Source organism: Leptosomus discolor, chromosome 21 (genome assembly GCF_034619465.1).
Source record: "Leptosomus discolor isolate bLepDis1 chromosome 21, bLepDis1.hap2, whole genome shotgun sequence".
Taxonomy (NCBI): domain Eukaryota; kingdom Metazoa; phylum Chordata; class Aves; order Leptosomiformes; family Leptosomidae; genus Leptosomus; species Leptosomus discolor.
Genome location: NC_141411.1, coordinates 6178499 through 6205034, shown reverse-complemented (window position 1 = coordinate 6205034; position 26536 = coordinate 6178499). Strand labels below are relative to the sequence as shown.

The window sequence follows — 26536 nt, the reverse complement described above, 5'->3', positions numbered from 1 at the left end:
CAACGCGTATTTCGACCACTGGCATTGATGTTTGACTGCGTGAACTGGAACTTGTCTGACACATGTATGATGCTGGATCTTAGTTTGCCTAATGCTACAGTTGCTATTGTAGTTGCAAGTGTCCTCATGTCTTTTGTGTGAGTGGTGTAAAGGAGCTCCTTGTCTGGGAGTGCAAAAACTGGTTATCAGTATTTGAATGTGTGAGTGAGACGCAGCGTTATTGTTTTCATTATACGGATGATATTTTGTTAGCCACACCTTGTTTGCCACTTTTAGATGGAATAGAAAAGGACACGCGCAAATCACTAGAAAATTATGGCTTGATTGTGGCGCCTGAAAAGGTGCAGCGACAGCAGCCATGGTTGTATTTGGGAATGAAAGTGTTGGGTCACGTGGTGAGGCCGCAACCTACATATACTTCGGTTAGAAGTGAATATAAAAATGCTGAATGACGTACAAAAGGTGGCAGGAATGGTTAATTGGATTCGACCCTATTTAGGGTTGACGTCATCTAAATTACAGCCACTTTTGGACCTTTTGAAGGGGGACGCTGATACAGCTGCTCCTCAAAAATCAACACCTGAAACGAAACAAGTGATTGAAGATGTAGAACACGCAATTAGCAGAAGTCAGGTGTGGGGGATTGATTTGACTGTGGCTGTGCATGTTTTTGTGATGACGGATGGAGTAATGCCCTTTGCCACGATAGGGCAGTGGAATTCTGATTGTTCCGACCCATTACATGTGTTAGAGTGGGCGTTTTTGCCTTTTAGACCAAGTAAGACAGCTCCTGGGATTTTCGTTCAGAGTCAATTCATAAGAGTATTCAGCTGTTGAAGGAAGGAGTGAAGAAACTTCAGGTTGATGACGGGTGGAGTTGGTTAAATAACCTTTTTAAGGGCTGGGGATTGTCTGGTTGGGTTTAATCACTGATTAAGACTGGAATTTTTATATTGATTGTTGGTGTAGATCTGTTATTGATATTGCCATGTTTAATGTCCCTGATGCAAAGGGCCCTGCAGAAGGCGACATAGGTAATTTTTGTAGCACAAAATACAAAAAAGGGGAATTGTGGGGGATCTCAGCTGGACTGAGGCCCCTGGACAGGACGACTTTGACCTTGAGAAGATTCCGGTCTACCCGTGAGAGGACAGACAGGAGCAAGAAGAGCTGCAGCTGCAAGGTAAGCAAGTCCTGAGAAAATGTCCACCGCAAGACAAGGCGTACATGTCCTTTTGGCAGAAGAGCTGAGTTATAATGAACTGTGCAAATAACAAATGATGAGATTGTATAACAATTCTGAACCAATTAGAAAGAGACACCTCTGGGAAAGCTGAGGGGAAAGAGAGTATAAATGAACAGGCAATAAAGGCTTTTGGACTACCAGGCTTTCAAAACGATTTGTCGTCTTGTTGCTTTGTCCATCTCAACCGCGACAAGTTGTGGTAACCGATTACTCTAGAGACCTTACACTTTGTGTCAGAAACCATTTTTATTTCTTTTAAAAACAAAAGTAGTAACTACAGTGATTAAAAACCCACTCCGCTCCCTCCACCCCCACCAAAACCCCAACCATAACAAAGATAATTGACTAATCCAGCCTGGTGAGAGTTCATGAGATGTTTCAAGGGAAGGGTAGATTTTTTTACACGTGGTACATGACAGAAATAATATCTACCCCTACAGTTCTAGAGGAATTAGCCAAGAAGGAGAGTTACGGTGAAGAAAGTCGTCCATCAGCCCTAATTCAGCGAGATGTTTCGCACCATTACCCTTGAAATGCCCACGAAGAACCATTTAAGTCCTAAGAACCGCACACAACCTCCCAGCGGGCTGCGGCCTGCTGCACCTCCCCAAAGTGGGGACCGCAAGCACAAACCGTGAGCTTAAAACCCGGATCTGAAAATCCCTGAGCCTCTGTCTCTGCAAGACAGGCAAGTCATGCTTTGCACACTACGTGTGAACACACCGATGCGCGTATATTCTTCAACTGACACCTACCTGGCACGCTGGAAAGCCTAGAATTTATCCTTAGGGTTATTTATACGGATGCACGGACATCAAGTGGGTTTGAACAACACTACAGCAACACGTCCTACCAAAACCAGCCGCCACTTGAATCCACCCAACAGCTCCAACAAAGGGCCTGTGAGCCACTCGCAGACAGACAATTTTGTTCCAATTAACGGCGCTAACGAACACATTCAAGACACGACGCTTTTCTTGGAGGTCAGTTCACGAGCAAGAGGCGCCATCTACAGGGCAAAGCACCGAGTCCGGTTCAGTTGGCCTCGGGCTCTCCCCTCGTGCCATTTGTTGGTTCCCAACAGGGAATCCCCGACGGGATCTCGGAGTGTTCCGTCACCCTGGCCACTTTCCCTTTTATGTTTTCTTCGGAGTGGTCACGCTTTACCCTCGTTTCCATTGGGTCGTCTGTGTCATCTATGGCGAGAAGGAAAGAAGAATTAAAATCTGCAAGTCCTTCTCTGACTTCAACGGCCTGCAGTGACGCTAGCGGGTGAAAATGCCCCTATTTGCAGGCAACAAGAACAACGCTGGGAACTGGGGACTCTGGTTCTCAGACTTCCCATATCTCCCAGAAGCAATCCCAAGGACATTTACAACCCCTGTACCACAGGGTTTGTGGGAGAACTCTCAGCATACATGGGGTACGTCTGGAAAGCACCAGCGTGCAGCCTCCTGGGTATGGACGCACAGGATTGGGAGCAATGAACTCCTTCCGACTGTAGCAACGGCGGCAGGAGGACTTCAGACTCCCCTCAGCTGCTGCACGTTGGATTCCTGTACCATACACGCAGGCTGCTATGACATACTCTTACATACAAAGGCATTGCTTCACTTTCCTTCCTGCAGAGGATTCCTGTGAGGCCAAGAGCTCACCACAGCCCCTAGGATTTCAATTTTAACAGCACAGGTGCCGCACAAGTGAAACATCTGTGTGACTGGAAATACCTAATGAATTCAGGCTCCCCACAAAGTCTGAGTGTTCCAGCCTTACCTGGAAACTCCCAGTTTGTTGTGCAAATGCTTAACCTATTTAGCAAACCAAGTCAAAAGGTAAATTTCTTGGAGCAACTCAGCTCTCAAGGGCTTTTTGCTCATTAGTCATCAGTGGGAATGTCAAATAACCCCTGCTGTGGGGCAGGGTAGATCATGGTAACAAGGATAAAGAACGAAGTTCGGGTTCGCAGGAGGCGTGGGCAGAGCTGCGGAGATCTCTGCACCTCTGGAGATACACGTGCCAAACCTGGGGAGTCCGTTTGTGCAGAGCTACAGAAGGTTTGCTTGTGGGAAGGCACAAGCGAGGTCCCATCCTGCAGGAGCAGCCACAGGGGAAGGGACACCGCTCAACCCCTGCTTTCCCAGTTTAGCAGCAACTGGAAGGGCAGCACGTGGCGTCGGTAACCAAGGGGAAAGGCACCCTGGGACGCAACACAAACCCAGCCCCCGCAGCTGGTGACGGCCTCTGCATCGCAGTACACCGAGCACCCAGTGCTGCAACACCTCTTACCCCTCGTGAGCTGGGCCGTTCGGTGCTGCTCCTCTCTGACCTGTTTCATCAGCTGCAGGTTGTGATCGCTGGCTTCCTTGTGGTTCACCATCGGGAAGGGGTAATCCTGACCTGGTGCAAGATGGAGACACAGCCTTTACAGAGCTGATCAAGGCTGTTCCACTGGATTTTATTTCACTGGATCTTACGAGGAGCAGCTGAGGGACCTGGGGGTGTTCAGCCTGGAGAAGAGGAGGCTGAGGGGAGACCTCATTGCTCTCTCCATCTACCTGGAAGGAGGCTGTAGTGAGGTGGGGGTCAGTCTCTTCTCCCAAGTAAGCAGTGATAGGACGAGAGGAAACGGCCTCAAGTTGTGCCAGGGGAGGTTTAGATTGGACATGAGGAAAAAGTTCTTTACTGAAAGAGTGGTCGAACATTGGCACAGGCTGCCCAGGGAAGTGGTGGAGTCACTGCCCCTCGAGGTGTTCAAAAAACGTGTAGATGTGGCACTTTGGGACATGGTTTAGTGGCCATGGGGGTGTTAGGTCAATGGTTGGACTTGATGATCTCAGAGGTCCTTTCCAACCTAATGGTTCTATGATTTGCAGCAGTGCAAAGCTTGCAGCAGCTTAAAACAAATGGCATCTAGGACGGACCACACGACCCACTCTTCAGAAGTGCCTATTTCTCTCCATCAAAGAGCAAGAGCTCCCGTCTAGACATAAGCTTATAAGAGACTTCAAAGATGCATTAGAGCAAGCATCAAAGCACAGGATGTTCAGACACTCTTTAAAGACAGCCAAGCATCCCAGACAAACGCAAAGGCAACAACTTAGAGTGATGCAATAGTTTTAGGACATGAAGTTGAGGCAAAAATTAGACTCCAGTAAAAAACTTTAAAGGAGAATTGACAGAAGGCAGACTGCTGGACTAATCCATTTTCAGAAGACAAATGACTTGTGTTGGAAGTGTGACACTTCCGTCTCATGCGTGTAATTATTTCGGACAGTCAGCAGCAGCAAAATCCTTAGCAGGGTATTTGAATGAATTACCTATGATACACCCCGCTTGCTTCTGCTCCTCTTCAGATGCCGTCCAGGGCTCGTAGATGTACTTGGAGGGAAAGTTCTTTAGTATAGGCAGATATTTCCTACAGAACAGGAATAATACAGGGTTTTACAATCCTGCAAACACTCCTACATTTCAGAGAAGTGTAAACCAACCTCTGCTGTATTAATTCTTGGAGATTGTATCGAGACTACAATCCATGGGAAAGTTCTGATTCATTTTGCACAAAAGAACGGTTTTTATGTTCTGAAACCTCTATAGGGTGGTATCTTCCAAAAAGTTATCTCTACAGCACAGAGTAAATGGATTGATTTAAACATTACTTTAGGTTTGACCTCATCCAAAATATTTTGGTGGGTTTTTTTTTTTTTTTTAACATTTTCACTGACATTTCATCCTAAACTTTAATAAAATTTGAAAAATTAAGAAATCTAAAACATTTTACAGAATGGGAAAGTAATTTTCTGTCCCACTCTGCCAGGCAGGTCAGCAGGGGCTTCCCCTTGACAACACCCAAAGCTAGACAGAATGTGAGGAAGAGGAGATGTGGGAAATGGAGTTGTTTGCTCGACATCCACACAGCCCGCTCCTGTTGCGGTCAGCTGTACAACCACCCACTCCTCCTGAGAAAGCCCATCAGTACCTTATCGAGAGAGAGGGAAGCTGAGACTCTGAAGCAAAGAGGAGTCACTCAGAGTGGGAAAGAAAGCCTCGGTGTCTGAAATGACTCAGACCAGCTACAAAACCAAGACAGCACAGACTGGAGCGGTGGGAGCCGCGGGAAGTTTTACTCAAGTCCTTTAGAAAGGGGAGTCAGCCTGGTGATCAGACACGGTGCTGCGGCCGACACGTGCTCACAAATCAATACAAGGCCCTGCTCAGGGGGGGTGCAGGACCTGTGCAGCCGTGGCTGTGTCACTACTTCTCTGTGCCTCGGTTTCCTTATGTGTTAACTAAAACCACTGCGATGATCCCTGTGTTAGGGGGGTGGGTGTTTCAAACAGACCGAGTTGCTGCGGTCGGAGGAGCCGGGGAAGGGAGCAGGCGGCGCCGTGCTGCGCGGCGCCTCACCGAATGTACTGCCCCTCGGGGTCCGTGCGCTTCCCAAAGCGGACGGGGCAGAAGATCCGCGTGTACTGGTGGAAGAAGGCGCTGGCCGACAGCCACATCCAGTTCCCTGCGTTGATGCTGTAGTCGGCATCTAAAAGCAGCTCTTCAAACACCTGCGCTTCAGGGACGGGAAGAGAAAGAGAGGAACAGCCCTGAAACGGCTGAGGTGCAACACCCAAGCAAGGCCAGGCTGGGAGATGAAGGGTGAGGCGGGCTGCTGCGAGCAGAGCGCCGTGCTGGCCTGGGCTGCCCTTCTCCCAGGGCACACAGGGAAGGCGCTGCAGCAAGGCAGTTTGCCAGAAGGAAGCTAGAGCCACCCAAAAACCCCAAAGGTCTGGCTTTGAGACCTGCTGCAGAGTGAGCCAGTCTCCAATACCCTCATCATCCAAAAGCCATCAGGCCTCAGGAATGGAAATTACCTCTCACCGCCGCACCGAGCGCAGCAGGGCTCAGGCTCGAGCGAGAGATCATGAGAGTATGAAATGATGAAAAACTACGAGATTTCTAGCGAGGCTCAGGAACGAGGCGCTGCTCTGCAGTACCACCCCCCGCTGCCAGGCTCACGTTGTGCAGGGGTTTCTCAAGGTCAGGCAGAACAGAGAAAAGGAAAAAACCAGAAGTGAACCTTCATGCCCTCTTCCCAGCTGATCCAAAGGTCCCCCCGCGTCAGGAAGCAGGCGACCGCGTGCCGAGCGAGGTGGTGGATCCAGCCTTCCTGGCGCAGCTGGGTCATAATCGCGTCGATCCACGGGAACCCCGTCTGTGCCTGCGGCAGGGAAGAAACACCAGCCCTCCCGCACCAGCCTTCTTTCCTACTCACTGCCATAAGCCTCACCTCAAACAGCCAGCAGGGACCAAACCCAAGGCTGATTACCAAAGTAGAATGCTGTGTTAATTTCGGGGTTAAGGGATGGAATCTACTTGGTATTGTCTAGTACCAGAGCTCTGCCACCCCACAGAGCTTACACGTCAGTGAAATGGCAAGGGATCTGTCAGTGAAATGGCAGAGAAATCTCATGTAATTATGGAAATCTCCAATTTATTAGGTTCTTGATTAGGCTAGCTGATGCTTTATGCTAGTAAATTTGATGATTTTTGTGTAACAGAAAAGTCACAATGACAATTTTTTTCGTGATACTGTAACATGCAGCGTTATTTATGTTCTTTCTCTGCCTGTTTGTCACTCTCTTTCTTTTGATTTTTTTTTTCTTCCCTGTGTAGACTGACAGAAATGTGACAGTCGTCCTGCTCAGTGAAATACTATGGGAACTGCTCCGTCCAAATGTTGGATGCTTTGAGCCTCTCACAGCCTAACACGCTGCTGCAAGCCCCACCTCAAATAGCCAGCAGGGACCGAACCCAAGGCAACAGAAAAACTCTAAACGGGAAGGCAGCGGTTGTAGCGACGCGTCTTGTTACCGTTTTCCATTTGTGGAGCCTCTCTGCGTCCTCATACCAGCTGATCTGGAGGCAGATGGGGTTCCCAGCCATTTTGGTGAAGTTTGGGGTTGCTGATGCCACCGTATAGAAGAATTCCCTCCACAGAAGCTGCCCTTGGAGCGACACCGGGGGCAGAGAGTGATGCTTGGCCTGCAAAAGCCACGCGAGGTGAAAGCTTCAGTTCATACATCCCACTGCGGTCTCACTCCTTTTGCGACTGTCAGGCCCATAAAATAAAGATTAACCTCACCACACTGCTGGCTTCGTGGCACTGTACCACGAAAGCCAAAGAAATCAAAGATCTGAAGCAATACTATACGCCCAAAATCAAAGCTGAGCTCTGTCAGACCTCAGTGTTACCTCAAACATTCTCTGTCTGCCTTCCAAAATGGTGTCACACTGGGATTTCTTACACCAAACGCGAGGTTATTAACATTAACTGCTCAGCTCGCTGAATTCAGGTGGCTCAGCCATGCATCAAGAGATACTTAAGAAGGAGGTTCAGGGAGACCTTGGGTTGGTCTCAACCATACTTTTTCTTCAGAATCAAGTTTTCAGAAGCTGGGTTTGGCTTATGATATAGTTAAAACTTGTCTAAGATGAAAACAGATGATTTCTAAACAGGCTAAACTGATCAAAACCCACTTCAACACCAGACATCTTGAACTCCTTGAATTTTAGGAGGGTTTTCTGGGCTTCCCTGCTGCTACCAGGTCTTATTTCTCCCTATTGATCACATTTCTAAAACTTAATTGGGAAAAGCTGTATACATTCACAGGTGTTTCACACAACACATAAAGCCACTTCACAGATTTCACAGGACACTGCCAGAAGACATTGGCCAAGTAGCATTTTTTGATACACCAGCTCTCTACCGAGATCATCCGAGGTTCAAATCCTTGCCTCACTTTGCCAGACACACGTGAGTGCTGGATTTGCTTAACCAAATTGACAAATTATTTTCTTACCTGGGCATAAATGTTTGACAACCTATAAAAGAAGGTGCGAACTGACAGACAGCCCATACTGAAATACGGGCTCAGGCCTGTGGTGCTTGGAAGCAGCGAATTTGGGATTGTTCTCGGTTTAGTAAAACTTGCCACCCAGCCCTAAAATGAAAACAGAAATCCAGGTTCAAGCAGTACAAGGTGACACGTGTCCAGGTAACGAAACAGGGGAGAAAAAACAAACCAAAACCTCTTGGCAATTGGTTTCTGCACCACAGAGGTCTGTTGGATGTCATGCATGGAAGATACTCCCACTGCCCGTCCTCCCACAAACCCCACCATCCAGGGCAACAAAACTTTGAGACCAGGCTGCCATCCTCCTCCAAGGTCTCCAAACGCACAGACCTTCTCCAAGCCCAACATCGAGGCCACGTCTCACCCGCGGGTGTGGGGAAGCTCTGCTCTTCCCAGAGAGCCGGGTGATTTTGTAACACGGAGGACAGCTCTCCCGACCCCACAGCACCACCCTGAAGGGATTTTCCACTTCATGAACGTGGGAGCGGGTAAAGCATCTGCTTACAAGCAGCCAGGACGGAGGCAGGCTTGGCTGCCAAGAGCTGAGCCCCGGTGGGGCAAAGCTCAGCTAGAGCTGGAACAGGACTCCGCGGCCGAGCAGCTTCTCGAGGTGCCGACACAAGCACACGGAAAGGAGGACGCTGACCTCAGCCCACCTGGAGCCACCAGCATCACCCATGAGCTGACCTGGTCCATTAAGTGTTGCTCCAGGCGCTGTAGCCCTTCAGTCTCCCCTCCTCTCCAGGGAGAGAGGTTCTTCAGGGGGATCTTCAAATCCACAGGGAGAGGCACCCTGTAACACTCAGCCAGGCCCGGGTCGGGGGCCCTACATCTCCTAATGTGAAAGAGAGGCCTCTTTCAAAGAGGGAACCAGAGCCAGGAGAGGGAGGAAGACCCCTGCCCATCGCACGTGCCAAGATCTCCTCTGTCACGGCACAGCCAGAGCACAGGGCAACAAAAGCACAGCCAGAAACCCCAGGCTGCCCGCTCCTCGGGGAAGAAAGAGCTCGTCCTGCAATCACTCCAGGTAATTCTAGCCTGAATTGGGGGAAGAGGAACAGACCCACCAAATTACAGCACTCTGAGCAGTCGGCTGCAGCCCCCACAGCTCAGACACCCTCTTGCTTCCCACCCGCTATGTAAGACTCGGAGGCACCTCCTCTCCAGCTTGTCCCTGGGAGGGAGCCAAGAGCCTCCTCAGGCTCTAAACGTAACTTTGGGCGCCAGCACCGCCTCCGAAGGCCGCTCCAGCGCCCGTGCCTACGGGAGAGGTCGCTCTGGGAGAGGTTTCATAGGGCAGGAGGCAGATCGGCTCCCTGGGCCGCCTGCCCAGCTGGCTCCTTCCTAACCAAGGCGGGGGCTCCCCAGGCCCGTGCCTCTGAGCAGTCCCCCCACAGCTCTTCTGCAGCCTCAGCTGCTGAGGCGTCCCCAAGGCCTCTGCCCCCTCTGAGGCTGGAAGAGCATCAGGGCATGGTTTTCTCCCCCCTGCGAAAGACAGAAGAGGAGGCTCAGGGAAGCGTCAGTGGTACGCAGTCGTCTCAAAAACCATGAACGAACTCAAGAGATCAACTCAGATCTTTGTGCTTACCTGGAAAAACTGAGCTCAGCTCTGTTGCAGCCACCTACAGAAGGGGCCAGTGCAGCTCTCAGAGCACTGGCATAACAGAGGCCTGCTGGGAAGCATGCGAACCACTTATCTCTCATCATCATTAATTCAAAAAGTGCAAATAAACAAATTAAGGAAAAAAACCCAAACAAACAGTGCAAGAAAGAAATATAGGAACTGCTCTTTCCCAATACTTACATGGGTGTTACCGTGGGACTATCTGAGGACAACATTTGGGAATTAATGGCATTCCTCCAAGGTGGGAAGACCTAAGCCTAGGCTGCCGATAGAGCTGAGGTCGCACAGGAGGCGCTTGACACCAAAGTCCCAAGTATCGGCAGTCCCATCCCCAGTGGCCAGCTCTCTCCTAGCCCAGCCTTACCTCCCTTGGGATCACTGACCTCTCCTCATGCAGAGCTAAACATAAGACATCCTTGATTCTCAGTTTCTTCGCAAGTCCTGGGAGACATGAGCTCAGTCCCTCCTTCCCATACAGCAGAGGGGAGGAGAGAAGAGATTTCAAGCCCGAAGGGAACAGTGTGATTATTCCACCAAACTTCCTGCGTAAAACAAACCATAATGGTTCATCCCAGTCCTGCCCTACATCTTGATTTGAGAGGAGTCTGGAGCATCCCTTTGAGAAAGGGACCTGGAATTCCTTAGTCATTCCTCTGTTAAACTTCTACATACCTTAAAAGTTTTTCTCAATGTGTCTTGCAAAAGCTTAAGCCTTTGGACCGAGCCACCTCTCATCTGCTCTCCCCTCCCAGCAGCAGGGTCGCACCCCCTGTACCTGAAATCGATAACCCTCCATGCACAGAAGTAACGCAACGTAACCTCTGCAACACCCTGTTATCATTCGGCCCTGGCTCTTCTTTTGGGCAGAGAAAACGGACCCGTAAGTTCCTGCTGGTCAGCTGTTACTTACTGGAAGTCTTCAGCCCTAAGGTTTCGGACAGGCACCTCGGGGTCACCAAGCAGAGACAGAATGTGAAGGAACCTCTTGTATGTTAATGGGGGAGCCCCACCATTCAGGTCCAAAATCCTAAACAAAACAAGATCACTTTTCACCACAATATAAACCAAGAAGGAAGCTGGAGCTGCCAGCGGACAGGAAGGTGACAGCACAGGCTGGAACAGCCCCAGTTTGTGCAACTGAATGGGGAAATTACAGATCCTACGAGTGAAACTTTCCTGGGTGAACGTACATCCATCCGAGAGCGGCCTCTCAGGACCTGAGACAACAAACTGGGGATGAGGATGCCAGCCACAGCCTCAGCTGGGCAGCTGTGGCACAGCCAGGCATAGCCAGGATGGCAGAGAGGAAGGGGCAGGACACCCCGGGGGCTGCCAGAGGCGCCTGATCACAAAACACAGGTTCAGGGCACTAAAGAACTCTTCTACGGGAGCAACCGCCGGTGCAAACGGACAGCTTGAGTTCGAGATGGCAAGTCACATTCATCTATTCATTTATGTAAATTAGGGGCTGTCCAGAATTGGAGTGGTAAGGCTGTTGTGGCTATTACTGATTACCTCCCTATTATTATTAATGTCAGCACCTTCAGTCATTCAGTTCTGCCTAACAGCTCAGGTCCAAGTGTATCCAGGCATCAGGGAAAGTTGCTTAGAAACGTTCAAACGAACCTGACAAAGAATTTATGTAAAAGTCCTATTAAATGTGTTCAAGAATTTCTTCCATTCTGTTTAGAAGAGTAACCAATGTAAGTTTTAAGTGAATTAAACTGCCCAAAAGGAAAAAACTAACAAACTCTTTAGGCTCAAATCACAGCCCAACATCCTAACCCCTGTGCCAAATCTCTTCTGTTACTTCCAACAGACCAACACACAAAAACTCTCCAGCAAACATCTCGGGCAGCCCAATTTTCTCAAAAGGAACACATTAGGATGCAGAAAGACCAAGATACTTGGGCCTTTTCTCCCTGACGCTTGCTACACCTAAGATAAACCTTCCTGGAGACACCTCACTGGTCTTCAGGGCAATCACGTACCGTTTGGTATCGTACAGACTGTGGCCCACCAAGGAAAGCACCTCAAACCCCAGCTCATCTCCCAGACGTCGTATGTTGGCCTCCATCTCCTTGTAAAATGGTTCCATCTCCGCATCCAGAGTCACTTGTGTGATATTCCACTTCTGGACGTGATCTCTAAGAACAGGCTCGTACTCTCCTTGAATGACCAGCAAGCAAGAGCCCAGCTGACACAAATTTTTCTGGAGATCCTCCAGGGACTGCAGCAGAAAATGCCACCGCAGGGCCCCTATGTGCATCACAGACGTCATGAACTTTCTGTCCAGGATGTAGACAGGGTAGAAGACCTCCGAGGACTCCAGCGCGGCCAGCAGCGTCGGGTTGTCGTGAAGCCGAAGTCCCTTCCGGAAGAGGTGAATGGTGCGATGTGACATCGTGGCTGTTCTCCTCAGACCTGCTAAAAGAGGAAGGGAACCCTTGGCTTTTGGGATACGCCATCCCTGTAAAGAACAAGGTCAATCAACAACTAAAAACCGAGCTCCAAACAGCCCTCGGCTCATTTTACTGTGAATTTCTTCTGCTTCTTGATAAGTTTTTGTGAGAGGGAAAAGCAGAATCAGGACCAAACCGCTCTCCTCTGTCTCCTCAGCCAGGTCCCACCATTCAGCAGCAGGAGCACCACCTCGCTCCACAGGGAACGACTTCTTCCCCAAACGAGTCACTCAAGTCCTTAAATTAAATCCCTGAATTAAATTACATCCCGATAGCGCTCACCAGAAGGAAGGAATCAAAACAGACAGAGCTGCCAGAGCTTCATTTACTGCAAAACCATTTTATAACGCCACGGATGTGGCCATCAAGCAAACCCTCTGTGAGTCAACAGCGAGAAGATGAGTTCCAGAAGCTCTGCCTCCTTTCGTAGATCAGGGGCCGCGGGGAGAACAGCTCTGCAGGCACCCTCGTCTCATCAGAGACCTGACACAACCCGCGCTCTGGCAGCAAAGAGACTTTCTGGATGTCAGCAGGAGACAACTGAAAGGCACAGCACGTTTCCTCACAAACAAGACTGTTATGGCTTCAAGGTGAAACAAGGGAAAGCAAAGCACAGCCCAACCAACACCGATACCAGAGCGTAATATCTCAATTCATCACTTTGCCATAGTTTTTATCCATCTTTCCTGGCCCTGGGGGACCTCATGGTGCTTCTAAGCATGAGTAGCAAAGCCCTCCTCTCTCCATAGCAGAGCTGGGTGGTGTTAACGGCGCAGAACTGCTCTTTTTCTAAAAGGGGGCCGATGCAGGGATCAGCACACATTCATTCCCCTTCGAACTGCTTCAGCTGAGTTTAGAGGACAGGCAGGAGGGCAGATCTTGGCTCTCGGTCTGCAGTGGCTCAGGGCAGAGTCCGAGAAACCGCCCCCCAGCTGCTGGCTGCTCTGCTCACGGGGAGATGGACTCAGCAGATGGCAGCGAACAGAAACGAAGAGCTCAGCTGCCACCTTGTGTTTGTACCAAGCCCGGCAGCATCTCCCCAACTTGCTCTCTCCCTCGTTCAAGGCGGGGGCGGGGGGAAGCTCAACGTCCACCTCCGAGGTGGGTCCACGCCTGCTTCTAATTTCAAGCATTACCACCCCGAGAAGAATTAGGAGATTAGCAAAGAACCAAACAACAATCTCTAACCCAGTTCAGCTCTTCCAGCCAAATTACTCCCCTCACGCCCTCCCAAATGGCTCTAAATAGGTGACTCGGCCCCGTGTCCCCACTCAACCCACAATCAACAGCTTTACCAGCCTCATCGGAGATGATCTGACTTGCCCAGTTCCCAAAAACACTCATCGCCGTCACCGAGACAAACCCAGTTGCGCTCCCGAGCCGTGACGCAGCCCGTCGCAACCCCCCGATGAGCGAACCCCACCAACTCGCCAGCGCTGGGCAGCACCGCCGGTCGCTGAAGGCAAGGGGGAGGTTTGGGCTCTGCGGGGAGCTCTGCCCTGCGCCTCGGCTCGGGCACCGCCCTGCCCACGCGTCCTGGGAGAACAGGAAAAACAGGGCGACTCTCCCGCTGCTCGGGGGAGCACCCAGCTGGCACTTTTGGGCACCAAACCTCGCAAAGGGGGCAAGAAGAGGCCCCCGCAGCCCGTGGCAGGAGCACAGGACCAGCCTGCACCAGCTGGCCTCACCGAGGGGCTGCCCCGAGTCGAGGGGCTCCAAGGCCCCCCTCGCAGCCTTTGGGGCTGTCCCAAGCCCCATGGCCCCATGGGGTCTGCAGGGCCACCCTGAGTCCAGGACCTCGCAGCCCCGGAAAGCCCCCAGGATCACCCCCAGCCCAGTGCCCCTCCACCCCACGCAGCCTACGGGGCCTCCCCATAGGGCCTACGGGATCGCTGCCACCTCAGGGCAGAATCTGTGGGGCTGCCCCAAGCCCAGGGCCCTGCCCCCCCACGTAGCCCACGGGGTCACCCTGAGCCCGGTGCCCCGTACAACCTATGGGGCAACGCCAAGCTTGGGGCCACCCCAAACCTGGCACCTCTCAGCCCCACACAGTCCATGGGATGACCCCGAGTGTCCCGGGGGTCCAGTGGGGTGGGGAGGGGCCCATCTTATCCCTTACAGTGGTGGCATCCCCTGCAGCGCCAGTGGGGCATGGCCATGGGGAGCAGGGCCACACCAGGGCAGGGACTGGGAGCAACTGGGCAGGGGGGCACCGGGCCAGGGCTAGAGGGAGCCTGGGTGGGCTGTGGGGCCAGGGTTAGGAGCAGCTCTGGGGATCCCAGCACAGGACACTGGGGGAATCGGAGCTGGTGGGGAGCAGGGGTTCCAGGAAAGGGGCCTGGGGCACGCTGGGGTGTCAGAGAGGTGTCAGGGCCAGGTGGGGAGCTGCCACGTCTGGAGTAGGTGTCTTCACCCAAAATCAACCAGTGCAGGCAGGAAATACACCTCATACCTGATAAATCCCCACACTTTGGGAGAGGTATACCACGAGAGAAAGCAGGGAAAACCCCAAATCAGCCTTACCTCAAGGATGACCTGGCTGACACTACAGGGTCTTTACAACACGTCACCCCAAAGAGAAGATGCCACACAACCGCCGATCACAGCTCTCCCGCTGGTAAGTGTTTCTCTCTGCAGGCAGAGACCTGCCGGGGGGCTGCAGTGGTCATCGGGGTGTCACCAGCCGAACCCAGCTCTGCTGCTCCTGCTCCTACGAGCATTGAGAAGTTAATTGCCCAGGTTTAAACACCCCTAAACACCATAACTACATGCATCGAGGTGGATTCTGCATCAGAGACGGTCTGAGCAACTCGAGGCTTTTGTATAACTCCTGAAAGGGGAGGAGGACGCAGCCGGCTCGCCACCCTCCAGCCCCCAGCAGAGCAAGACAGAGCACGTAGGGACTGAGACCCAGGAGCTGGGAAGGAAAACTTTTAGCAGTTTAATTTCCTCTGCAGGTACTCTCGATTGTCCAGTTAAGTCAAGCCACGGACGTTCTCCTTGGCTATAAGCCTGTCCGCTTCGAAGGGACAGTAATGCCATTATAAAGCTTTAAATACACGCGTCAGCCAGCTGGAAAAAGCAGCCTCACAACTGCCCTCTGCAACTGCGGTCGGGGCTTTTGAAGTGGAATAATTGTCACCGTTGAGTTGTTTAAGGCTATTCCGATTTGACAGGCTTGAGTACAATTCCTTAATTGGGATTTAACAATGCCTTTTTTTTTTTTTTTTTTGCATAATTTTGGTTACATAATCCCAGTCTCCACAGTGAGCCAGACCCAAGGCTGCTGTTGATCCACCACCTCTGTGTTATTTCCCTTGTTCTAACAGTTTAAGGGGATAAATAAAGTGCGATACATAGCACTTGATACAAGAAAATGGCATTTTAAGTCGCAGCAGGGAAAAAAAGCCCCAAAACCACCCCCGTGTAGGGGCTTGCCCGGCTCTTCCCCCACTGCCCGCGGCTCCCGCAGCGCCTCGGGGGCCCGGGGACCCCTCCCCGCTGCGGGGGGCCGGGCCGGGGCCCTCAGGCGGGCGGAGAAGGGTCGAGGACGGGAGCGGAGGAGGCGGCCCCCGCACCGGCCCCGCGGGGGGCGGGCTGGCGGCCCGACCCCGCACCTCCGCCGATGCGCCCAGCGCCCGCGGGCCACATTTACCTCCTTCCCCGCGGCCTGTGGGCGCAGTGGGCCCGGCACTCGGTTCCTCCCGGAGCCCCGCGGCGGCGGCTGGCCCGGCCCAACCCCGCTTCGCCCCGCGGTGCCCTGTTATACAACGCCGGCCGGGGAAGGAGGGGCCGGGCCGGGCCGGCGCAGTTCCACAGGGACCGCCCCCACCGGGGCCCTGCCAGCGGCCCGCGGAGCTTCAGCGCGGTTTGGGGCCGGGGGAGGCCCATGGCGGCGGCGGCGGCGGCGCGGCCTCAGCGCCCCGCCAGGCCCCGCTCGCCCACCGGCCCGCCAGCGCCGGCGGCTCGCCCCTCACGCCATAAACCACGCCCACACCTCGGGGTTTTATTCAGGGGGCGGGGCTTGCTCTCCCGCCTGAAGGGCTCTTCCAATAGCAGCGCTCCCCTCCTTCGAATCGAACAGCCGCCGAGGAGGGCGGGGCTGGACAACACCCAATCAGCGCCGGCGTGGCGGGGCCTGCCCGCGAGGCGTCCCCCCTTCGTTGCTAGGCGCCGGGGGAAGTCCCGCCTCCGCCGCGCGCTCACCGGGGGTCGCGCCGCTGCCGCCTCACGCTGCGGGTGGGTGGGTGTGGGGGGGGGGCGGCTGCTGAGGGGGGTAATTAGGCCTGAGGGGGGTAATTAGGCCGGGGCGAGCAGTGAGGGTGGTGGGGGAGGTTGTTCCTGGCTGGGTTCTGTGAGTCTGGGCGCTCCTGGGGGGTTAGGCCGGGGGAGGCCGTTCCCTTCCCTGGGGGGGCGGTTAGGCCGCGGGGGGGGCAATGTTTGTGTGTGCGAGGGGGTAATTAGGCTGAGGGAGGGGGGTGAAACTCCTCCGTGGGGGCTGTCAGGCTGGGGGGTGCAGGTAGACGGAAAAGGGGTTAGGCAGTTCGGGGTGGGGGGGGGTGTAGGCCACGGCGGTGGTGGAGCTGGGTCTGTGGGGTGTTAGTTGGGCCGGGGTGGGGGGTTGTAAGGCCTTGGGGGGGGGGGGGGGGTAGTTGAGCCAGGGAGGGGTTTCCCCTCCTTAGAAATGAGTGGGTAGGTCTGAGGTGGCTTATGTGAGCCAGGTCCCTGCCGTCCCCCCCGGGGTAGGCCGTGGGGGGCATCCCCGGCCGTGGGAGGGGGGATTGAAGGCTCAAGGAGAGGTTTCCTCTCCATGGAGATGGGCAGGGCAGTGTGGGGGGAGCTGTAGAAGGGAGTATCCCACTCCCGGGGCAGCTTTGGGTTTTCCCATTCTGTAGGAAGGGAGGGCAGGGTGTCTGTGGGGTGGGAAGAGGGTCCCTGTGTGCTGGGGGCGTGGAGAGAGTCGCAGTCGAAGGCACCTTTGGGGGTGGGCAGCCCCAGCAGGGCAATGGGTACCCGTGTCCATGAAGGGACAGTGTCTCACCCTGAAGGGAGAAGGGTCATCCCAGGGCAGGTGTTACAGTCCCCTTAGGGGTGTGGGGCCTGGAGGTGGACTGGGAGGGTTTACTGGGCTCAGCTGGGGACTGAAGAGTCGGTCTGGTTATAAAGGGTGGGGGTTTGGTTCTTCTCCTCCAGCTGGATGTGAGAGTGGCTCCAGGAACAGGCTCAGCTCTGAGACTCTGCTTATCACATCAGGATAACAACTTGAAACTCAGGTTAATTCTCCTTGGCAAAAAAAAAAATAATAATTCTGAAGTGCTATTTTTGAAAAGCTGATTTTGCTCCAATAAAATCCCGTCTCTCAGAGTTTCAGGACCATGCAAAGAGCATCACGGCTGAAGAGGGAGCTCTCCCTCCTGACCACAGAGCCACCTCCCGGCATCAGCTGCTGGCAGACTGAAAACCAGCTGGATGACCTCCGGGCACGTACGTACTCACTGGTGGGGCTTTTCCATAAGCGAGGGCTGCGTTAGGGTTCGCTGGGTGGCGTGTGCTTTATGAGTTGCATGGAAGTGTGGAATTTTAGGAAAAGGCTTAGTTTTTTCTTGTTGTTCTTTAAACATAGCTTGGCCTCTGGCTTGGTCGGTCTGCCTACAGTTTTGGTTGCTGTGGGGCAGAGCTGGTCTCGGATAAGATGGTGTTTTCTTATTCCTGGGTCTCGGCAGTGTTAGAGTCACGTATGTGGAGATTGTTGGATAAATTCAAGTGATTTTTGAATGTAATGCTTACGTTTTAATTTTGCTTTTAAAGAAATCTTAGGAGGTGCAGACACACCGTATGAGAAAGGAATATTCGACCTGGAAATAGTTGTTCCTGAAAGGTGAGGGGGCAACGACATCTAGCGAAGCGGCTGGTGTAGTGCTGCTGTCAAACGCAGCTGCGCTGATGTCAGGGCTTTGCCGTGGTGCTGCCGTTGTGTGGCCTCCCACCAAAGAACGCGGTTGATTAGCTGAGACCCTCGTTGAAGGGTCGTATTTGTCCTTTCCGTTGGCTGATTTCACACTGGGCATCCTATGCTGTGCAAAGAACGGCTGAAAGCCCCCTGACAGATCTCTGCCTTGCTGGGTTGCCTCCAAGCTGCCTGGGAAGGAGCTCATTCCTGAGCAGAAAGCTTCCTCTTGCGGTCGCTTCTCTGGGGAAGGTTGCCCAGGAACGTGCTCATCGGCCACAGCTGAAAGAACCAAGGGCCGAGCGCTGTCTCCCCCCAAAATCTGTGGGGGAAGGATGTCACTTAGGAAGTGCCCCGGAGGAGGAAATGATGGCGTTGCTCGGGCGATGAAGCAACTGGCATGCAAATAGAAAAATCCTGTTTTGTTTCTCCACACTCCCCCCTTGAAGGTACCCCTTTGAGCCCCCGAAGATTCGCTTTCTGACCCCCATCTATCATCCTAACATCGACTCTGCCGGAAGGATTTGCCTGGATGTTCTTAAATTACCACCAAAGGTAAGACAGCGCTGCTTGGGCGTGGGTAAGTGAGCCTGAGGAGGATAATGCTCCTTATCTCTGGCTTGTAAAAGCCTTCTTGAATGTCTGTTTGCTCCTGACTTATTTACACAGGAGCGCGGCAGGGAAGTTTTTGAGTAACCTCTCCTTTGTTTGGAGACTAGAACATGACCTTCCTCGCTCCATGTTCGTTTCCAAGGTTTTAAGGATCGGCGTCAAAAGGCACCAGGTGCCTCTCGGAGCGCGGGCAGCCCCAGCGCCGGCCCAGCAGAGAGGCACAGGATACAGCCCGGTCGTTGGTCAGATCCCCCTGTGCGTGGATCTGGTGTTTTCCAGGAGGGGGGGGATGAAGTCCTGAGGCGGCTCGTGGGCGGGCTGGGTCTGAAGGCTGCGAGGCCTGAGGTTCGTTCTGCTCAACCGCTGCTCTCGCCCCCTGTCCCCCAAGGGTGCGTGGAGACCTTCCCTGAACATCTCCACGCTGCTGACCTCCATCCAGCTGCTGATGGCCGAGCCCAACCCCGACGACCCTCTCATGGCAGACATCGTACGTCAGCTCCTCTTCCTCCCTTGGGGCTGGGAGGGGGGGCGGTGTGTTGGATTTAGGCTGCGCCTCCGCTCCGCTCGCTCTGGATTAACGTGCTGGCGCGTGGCCTGGTGGTGCAGCTCGGTCTGGGCCAGGCCTGGGGGCGCGACTGTGTTCCCCTGCAGCAGCTGGGGCGTGTGGTACGGGGTTGTGCCGGCAGAAAGGAGACCGCAGAGGCTCTCAGGCCTGTCAGAGCAACGGCGCTAAAGCAAAAGGAGTGTTGTGCTGCGTCCTCGTGGCGGGTTCGGTCTGGTTCTGGGAGTTCTAAAGCCAGACCCAGCATCTCGGTGGGATGTTGGTGTTGAACCAAATCTCTGTCTTGGTCTTGCTCCTTACGTTTAGTCCTCGGAGTACAAGTACGACAGGCAGCTCTTCTTGCGCACCGCCAGAGAGTGGACCGAGAAACACGCCAGCCAGCAGAGGAGGGTGAGGAACGCGCTCCGCTTCCTCGGCTGGGCGCAGCTCCGTCCGCAAACAGCCCTTCTGCTCTCGGGTTGCCTTTCGCAGTTACTTACGCAGCTGTCCCTGGCAGCGTTCGTTCTTTCCTCCCCTTCTGCTCCGTGTTTTGGGTGGGTGATGAATTTCGTTAGACTTTTTCTAAGATCATTAGATTCAGCCCTTCCAAATAAACGTGCTCGTTCACAAATACTTGCAGTGCTTCTCGAGAAGGAGGACGAGTAAGGCTGAAGCCTGATAAAACCCTTCCCTGGCACCCCGCAGCCCCGTTCCTCCCCCCCGCAGCCCCGTTCCTCCCCCCCGCAGCCCCGTTCCTCCCCCCCGCAGCCCCGTTCCTCCCCCCCGCAGCCCCGTTCCTCCCCCCCGCAGCCCCGTTCCTCCCCCCCGCAGCCCCGTTCCTCCCCCCCGACCCCGTGTTCTGCTGGGGTTGTGCCTTGGGCTCAGCGCCCGCCTGGTCTCCACCTCCCACCCGCTCACTGGTGGTCCCGGTGCAGCGCAGCCTTCCTGCCGTCCCCCCTCCCCTCTGCCTGCCTCCCTCCCGCACCCCGACCTGTCTCACGGAGGAGTCACGTAAAAAGAAATCGCGCTTCCACAGATCAAAACCAGCTCCCGAAAATCGGTTCTGGTGGGGCCTTCTGTACCTGGGTGGCCACAGCGACCTGGCTCACTCGTGGACGTGGCCCTTCCAGGCTCAGTCGTTACCCTGCCCTCCTGTCCTTCCCCCCTCCTGTGGTTTCCCGCAGGATAACTGAGGGGCTGTGCCCAGAAGCTGGGAGCACGGTCGGTTCGGCGCATCGGTGCGCTCCGAGGGGGACGTGCCCAGAGCTGGGCGTGCCCAGCGGTGCCGAGGCCCGTATGACTGAATTATTCAGCTGTTCCTTTTATTTCCTGTGTTATCCCAGGCTGCCAAGCCCTTGGAAGAGAAAATAAACCAAAGTGAAACAAGTACCAGTGACTCGACCGTGCGGAAAAGAAAAGGGAGTGATGCCAGCAAGCAGGAGAAGAAATCTCGCCTGGATTCCTAAGTGGTGGCTGTTCTTGCCGTCACCTTTGCTGTCACTGTCCCTCTCTCTTTGCACAGCTCTGCCTAGAGATTTTAACTGACATGGAGCTGTAGCAGGCTTTGTTTTTCTGTTTCCTAGGGTGTTGGGGTTTTTTTGTGAAAAGTTCCATTATACAAATAAAATAAAGGTTTAATTTATGTATATTTTTCTGTTTGGTTGTGTGGAGTTTCTGGAATATTCCGAAGTAAAGGAAAATTGGAAGTACCGGTTCAGCTTCCGATTTCCAGCTTTCTCTTGGAGAAAGTGGGAGCAGCACCAAGTATTTTGTTTCCCTGCCTCAGAACGAACCGAGAGCAGAAGCTCAGCAACAGCCACGTTGGGACTAACTTGGGGAAATCCTTCTCTAGCGCAGGCTTTGTGTGAACATCACAGCTACGAAGGACAAGTCACTAAAACCTGAGGCTCCCAAGACTTCACTGCCTGGCTCTAGAGCAGCCCGTTGGATTCCAGCTGCAGCTTGGACCGTTCAACGTGACCTGGGCTGTGTCTGCAGGAGGCGGCCAGCGAAGGGGATGAAAACAAGCCCAGAGGGTGCCTGGAGCTGTGGAAGAGCTCAGGCTGTCAGCGCGGCACCGTGTGGGGCAAGAAGCCTGAGAGGGTGAGGAAGGAGGACAAGTTTTGGTGGTGCCGCAGATGAGGGGGGGCCGGGGGGGACCATTTAATTTCGTGAAGACCTGGGAGCAAGGCTGGTGCTCGGCCTCCTGCTTGCCTGCAAGGAATTCCACCTGTGTCCCATCCCTGCTGCGGGAAAAGCGAGCCAGGCCCGTCCTTGCGAGCAGAGACAGGGCTCGGGGAGGCTCCTGCCTGCCTGCGGAAGCAGCCGGAGGGCTGAACCGCAGCGCTGTGCTCCAACGGGCGAGGAACCGGAGCGTCCTTGCCTGCTGCTCTTCCCAAAGCCCCCGGCTTGTCTCCACCGCGCTTCGTCCTGCTCAGTCGAAGTTGTAATAAAGGCAAAAGGCAAAGAACATGGCGAAGATCTGAAATGACAGGAGCAGGGGGGCAGGTGAACCCCTACTCCCGCTGCAGGGCCTTGCTGTGGCTCCTTGCTGAAATCTGAGAGCCCGAAGACCAAAGAACCGCTGCCCTCTGCTCCTGGGCTAACGGGGCGAGCGAGGGGCTGACACCACGGTGCAGGAGGCTCCCGTCAGCTTCGCGGGGCCCGCAGAGAGCTCTGCTGAGCAACACAGCTCCCTTCCAGCGCCTGTGGGAGCCAGATAAACCCTCCCCAGCCCTTGAACCCCACTCGTCTGCAGCGGGAGGTTGTTTCGTACCCCGAGACAGACACGCTGTACGCACACCCGCTTGCTGGGGGGGATTGTGGGAGCTGGAGGCTTGGGAGGGTCCAGCCTGAGCCTGTTTGTGGTCCTTTCACCCACGGAGCACCCTCCCGGTGAAAAGAGAGCCCGTGTGAGGTGAGCCGCTGCCCGCCCTGTCCCTTCCCATCCGCCCTGTCCCCTCCGGCCCCGCTCAGTACCTCGATGCCCAGCACGGCCAAGCTGCAAGTCCCAGGGAGGGAGATGTACTTCTGCAAGGTCCTGCCGAAGGTGGAGAAGCAGCCCTGGGAGGAGAGAGATGATGATGGAGGGGCTCCCTCACGCTCCCCACGGCTGCAGGGAGCTCAGAGGGGGAGATCGGGGGGCACCGTGGTGGGCCTGGACGAGCTGGGGACTTGGGGAGTCACTGGGCTGCAGGACGACAGGCGGACAGTGTCCCGGGCTCCCGTCCCTCACGCTGCTGCTGCCCCAGTGCCACCAGCCTGGAAAGTGCTGGGGAACCCAGGGACAAGGCAGGGACAGGACAGAGTTGTGTCCTACCTGCTCGTGGATGTAGCCAGGGCTCCTCTCCCGGCACTGCTCCCAGCCCAGCAGCTCGCCCGCCTGCAGCAGCCCGTCCCGGGCACAGCAAGCCCGTGGCCAGGGCATCCCCGGGTGCAGCTCCTGGAAGCAGGAGCCATTCCCAAAGTCTTCAGGTCCTAGAACGCCACAACACGAGAACTGAAAAGGAAGGGAAATGCCATCAACGCGCTGTCAAAACGGCGGGGGGACATCGCCTGGGGAGGGGGAACAGCCCAGCACGTGGCTCGGTGTCTGTCTGGGGTCCACGAGCCTCTTGCCCGCTTTGGGGGTCACCCTCAGCAGGTCCTGTGGGTGCTCCACACCCCGCCACAGCCCACCAGGAGCCTCCCGGTGGCTCACCGTGACCATGAGGGTGTTCCAGGCGGTGGAGAAGACCTCGCCACCCTCATCCCCACGGTAGTTCCTCCGCAGCTCAGACAGGAATTGCTCCGGCTGGATCTGTGGGATCGGTGCCACCTGTGAGCACTGGGGGGGTTGGTACCAGGGACGGGGCCGTGGGGGCTGCGCACCCACCCTGACCCACCCCTGCCCAGAGCTACGTTGCCCAGGGCACCAGCTCTTCGAGGGGATGTGGGGATCCACCTGTGGGACCCGCCATGGGACGCACCCACCCAGTTTCGGGTCAGGGTGCTGGTGATGAAGGTGAGGGTGAGAAAGGACGTCCCCACACCAGTCCCAGTACCCTGGGGGACCCAGGGCCGTGACCCACGGCATGACGGAGGGAGGAGAGGGGCTGGCCACGCCGGGCACGGCATCAGCGGGACGGTACCTGTTTCCAGTGCACCAGGAAGAGAACAGCCCCAACGAGCTGCGTGACGAAGATGAGGCTCACGAGGATGAAGAACTGGAAGGCAGCGGGATGAAGGAGTCAGAGACCAGCCCGGCCCCACGGGCAGCTCGCTCCAGCTATTCCTGCCCTCCTCTGCAGCCAGCCCTGCCCGTGCCCTGTGCCCCTGCGACCAGGGGGACACAGGGGACGAGCGCGCAGCTCCCGGGGCCACACGCCACAGCTCCGAGCACCGCGGCTGCAAGGCAGAGGGTTAAAAACCAGCACCGGCTGCCAGGGGCTGGGGATGCCAAAGAGATTGGGGTGTCAGTGCTCGGAAAGGGGTTTCTTGCCATCGCCTGCGGGTGAAAAAGTTTGGAAATGCCACGTGGGACAAGCCAGTGCCTTTAGAGAGAAGTGACCTCACTCAGCGGCTTTATAAAATCCTCTGGGCTCTAAATTAAAAGACTCCCAAGGTCGGGGCTGGACTGGGGGGTGATGCCGAAAGCTGGCAGGGCCAGGATGGGGAACGCCAGGCTTCTGGCTCCTCTGGGGCCACCCTGCCTCCCCCAACACCCTCCATGCCCTGGCTACCTGCACCCCGCAGCCCCCCGCCTGCCCGGCTCCCCCCATCCCAGAGCTGCCTTCCCACCCGTCTCCCCTCACTCACCGCCAGCAGCAGCGGCCGGCTCCGGCGCAGGGCCCCGCAGCACCCCAGGAAGCCCAGCAGCGCGAGGGCGATGCCCACGGCCAGCAGCAGGTAGGCACCCGCGCTCAACACGGCCTTGGTAGCCACGATGTCCTGGAAACCAGCCGGGTCCACGGCCACCCAGACCCCCACGCCCACCAGGCACGTCCCCCCAGCCTGTGGGACACGCTGCGGTTACGGGGGGCAAGGATCGTCCCCAGCCACCCCACGGGGATTGGGGATGCTCTTCCCTCTGCTAGGGTCCCCTCCCTTGGACTGGTGTCACCCACCCGCTGAGCTGGTCAGAGATGTCACGCCCCGGGGACGGGTCCCCTCCACCCCACGACCCCGCCGGGCCCAGAGGGACTCACAAACACCAGGACGTTGAAGATGAACACCAGGTACTTCACGCAGCTCAAGACACCCATGGGGACACCGGGGCGGGGGGGACACGCCAGCGTTCGTCCCTGCGGAGGGGAGAGCAGAGCCCTGGCCACAGCCAGCCCCGACCCGTCCTGGACTCCAGCTGCGACAGGACACGGGGTTGCCCCCATCCAGCAACAGAGCCCCCAAAAATCCCCAGAGCATCTCCCACCCCCCTGCCATCTCCTGCTGCACCCCCAAACCCCCGTTGTCCCCTCCAAACCCCGCCACCGCTCACCCTACGGGGACAGCAGGTGACCCAGGCGCCTCCAACCTGCCCCGGCACCGGCGGCGTCTCTTTAACACCGGGAAGGTTGGAAAATCCCCCGGCCCCGTTCCCAGTCGAGCAGCCCCGGAGAAACCCCTTCCAGCGGCCGGGCCATGAATGATTGATGGGGAACAGGATCCGCCATTGTGCCGGGCGGCGGCGGAGGGCGGAGGGGAGTCTCCGGCCCCGGCTGTCGTTAGCGGAGGTAATTAAACCTCCGGGCAGGGAAAGACGAGCCGACCCCGACGGGCCGAGGGCAACCTTGGCCATCAGTTATTGCTGCGGCCATTTGCCCTCCGGAGCCCTCGGTAGCTGGGGAAGCCCCTGACGGGGGGACCCGCGTGCGGGCAGGGTGGTGCCAAGGTGGCTGACGGGCACTGGGGACAGAGGGACAAGGACAGACGAACCACTGGGCCTGGCCTCTCCGGGCAATTGAAAGAGCTAAACCCTGATAATCCCCAACTAAGGCCCCTCTGTGATATATAACAGCTTTACTCACACTTTACTCACACATTTTTATTTAGTTTCGCTTGCTTTCCTGAGTTTTACTCCCCCCACAAGGATGGTTTTAGCTATTTGCCGAGCAAAGTTAATAAACGGGTAACATCTTGCCTGACATCGAGGAGACAAAGCTCCAGATATCAAGGAGCCCTTAAGGAGACATCAAGGAGACAAAGCCATCTACACAGGCCAGATGTCAAGGAGATGCCCAGCAAACATCTACCCATCTACACGACTGCTTGTCACGAGAGGTTGCATCAGAAAAGGAGCCCTGGCTTGTGCTCAAGAAGTAGGGTTCAACTAGTGTGAGGAAGACTATGAGCGACCACCGGAGGGTGAAAAGACCCTAGCCCTAACTGTACTGCTCATGCTTGGACTGTGTAAATGAATTCTGGGAACTCATCACCCTAAGACGGCCCTTCTCAGGAAAACTGATGGATACGTGTGATTTTGGTGTGTATGAACTGACGGGTTTTGCTGACCCGTTGGAGCACTCCTGGTGGGACATCCCCAGTGCTGCCCAGTTGCAATGAAGGATGCCGGCTTGATAACACCCTGTTGTTACGGAGTTTTCACCTCAGAATCCTTCCCCAGCCCCACCCAGCCTCCCACCTCAGTGAGGAGCGTTAGAAAGCCAGGGGGTTTGGAAGCTCCGAATTTTGTATCACACCCCTCAGGGCGGGGCCGCTGCAGAACCGGGGCTCAGTGTGACCACAGCCGCAGGCCTAAGGGCAGCGCAAGCCTGGTCCTCGCCCCGCGGGGCTCTGCCCCTCCTCCCCGGTACGGCCGGGGGCTGAGGAAGCCCCCCCCCCCCCCCCCCCCCCCCGGCTCTCCCCAGGCCGACCGGGCCCGCCCGCCGCCATCACGGGACTCCCGGAGGTGGCGCTCCCGGACGCGGCGCCGCGCCCTTCCCTTAGGGGGCAGCCGAGCGCGCGGCCATAGAGACGCGCCGCCGGGCTAGAGCGCCTCCCGCGGGCACGTCAGTAGGCGATTCGCCCAATGAGAGCGGCCGATAGCCGGCGGGGCGGGGAGAGAAAGAGACAGACAGCGCCTGCGGCCAATCAGAGAGCGAGACCCGCGCAGCGCCCGTCGTTCCGTCCCGGGGGCGTCGTCGCCGCGCGGGGCGGGGCTTCGCCACCGGAAGCGGCCCGTTCCCTCAGCGTCGCTTCCGGTTGCCGCCGCCGCCGCCCAG

General features: G+C 55.8%; 3 protein-coding genes across 4 annotated transcripts; 1 reads left to right on the top strand and 2 right to left on the bottom strand.

The window, feature by feature from the left end:
- Positions 1-1560: 1560 nt before the first annotated feature.
- LOC104347725 (cryptochrome-1) lies at positions 1561-14830 on the bottom strand. Its single transcript, XM_009952841.2, has 11 exons — positions 14761-14830; positions 11767-12202; positions 10686-10802; positions 8839-8986; positions 8098-8238; positions 7109-7279; positions 6315-6455; positions 5651-5802; positions 4564-4661; positions 3533-3643; positions 1561-2442 (listed from the first exon to the last, which is right to left on the bottom strand). Exons 2-11 carry the CDS (start codon positions 12177-12179, stop codon positions 2282-2284), a joined length of 1653 nt encoding a protein of 550 aa, XP_009951143.1. The 5' UTR covers positions 12180-12202; positions 14761-14830; the 3' UTR covers positions 1561-2281.
- Positions 14831-17612: 2782 nt separating this feature from the next.
- Positions 17613-20803, top strand: UBE2T (ubiquitin conjugating enzyme E2 T). 2 transcript variants are annotated; one of them, XM_086476506.1, is made up of 6 exons: positions 17613-17721; positions 18046-18115; positions 18634-18739; positions 19185-19283; positions 19665-19748; positions 20690-20803. In XM_086476506.1, the coding sequence occupies exons 1-6, from the start codon at positions 17613-17615 to the stop codon at positions 20801-20803; spliced, it is 582 nt and encodes a 193-aa protein (XP_086332632.1). The 2 variants fall into 2 exon arrangements, with proteins under 2 accessions (XP_086332632.1, XP_086332631.1); XM_086476505.1 differs by having other exon boundaries at positions 20681-20803.
- A 968-nt stretch (positions 20804-21771) lies between these two features.
- On the bottom strand, positions 21772-24580 carry LOC147414015 (tetraspanin-18-like). Its single transcript, XM_086476524.1, has 7 exons — positions 24524-24580; positions 24135-24329; positions 23468-23542; positions 23038-23136; positions 22657-22836; positions 22317-22400; positions 21772-21819 (listed from the first exon to the last, which is right to left on the bottom strand). The coding sequence occupies exons 1-7, from the start codon at positions 24578-24580 to the stop codon at positions 21772-21774; spliced, it is 738 nt and encodes a 245-aa protein (XP_086332650.1).
- Between the last annotated feature and the right edge of the window lie 1956 nt (positions 24581-26536).

What these genes read in the sequence shown, in the direction of transcription:
- LOC104347725 (XM_009952841.2), bottom strand. Translation starts at nt 12,179, where the DNA reads ATGTCACATCGCACCATTCACCTCTTCCGGAAGGGACTTCGGCTTCAC. An exon ending in CCCGAGGGGCAGTACATTCG is followed by an intron (nt 4,662 to 5,650) that starts GTGAGGCGCCGC and finishes CCTGTTCTGTAG; the next exon opens with GAAATATCTGCCTATACTAA. An exon ending in AACGGCCCAGCTCACGAGGG is followed by an intron (nt 2,443 to 3,532) that starts GTAAGAGGTGTT and finishes TTCTCGCCATAG; the next exon opens with ATGACACAGACGACCCAATG.
- UBE2T (XM_086476505.1), top strand. Translation starts at nt 17,613, where the DNA reads ATGCAAAGAGCATCACGGCTGAAGAGGGAGCTCTCCCTCCTGACCACA. An exon ending in GCTGGATGACCTCCGGGCAC is followed by an intron (nt 17,722 to 18,045) that starts GTACGTACTCAC and finishes TTGCTTTTAAAG; the next exon opens with AAATCTTAGGAGGTGCAGAC. An exon ending in GAAATAGTTGTTCCTGAAAG is followed by an intron (nt 18,116 to 18,633) that starts GTGAGGGGGCAA and finishes CCCCCCTTGAAG; the next exon opens with GTACCCCTTTGAGCCCCCGA.
- LOC147414015 (XM_086476524.1), bottom strand. Translation starts at nt 24,580, where the DNA reads ATGGGTGTCTTGAGCTGCGTGAAGTACCTGGTGTTCATCTTCAACGTC. An exon ending in TCTTCAACGTCCTGGTGTTT is followed by an intron (nt 24,330 to 24,523) that starts GTGAGTCCCTCT and finishes CGTGTCCCACAG; the next exon opens with GCTGGGGGGACGTGCCTGGT. An exon ending in TGGCCGTGCTGGGCATCGAG is followed by an intron (nt 21,820 to 22,316) that starts GTACTGAGCGGG and finishes CTGTCATTTCAG; the next exon opens with ATCTTCGCCATGTTCTTTGC.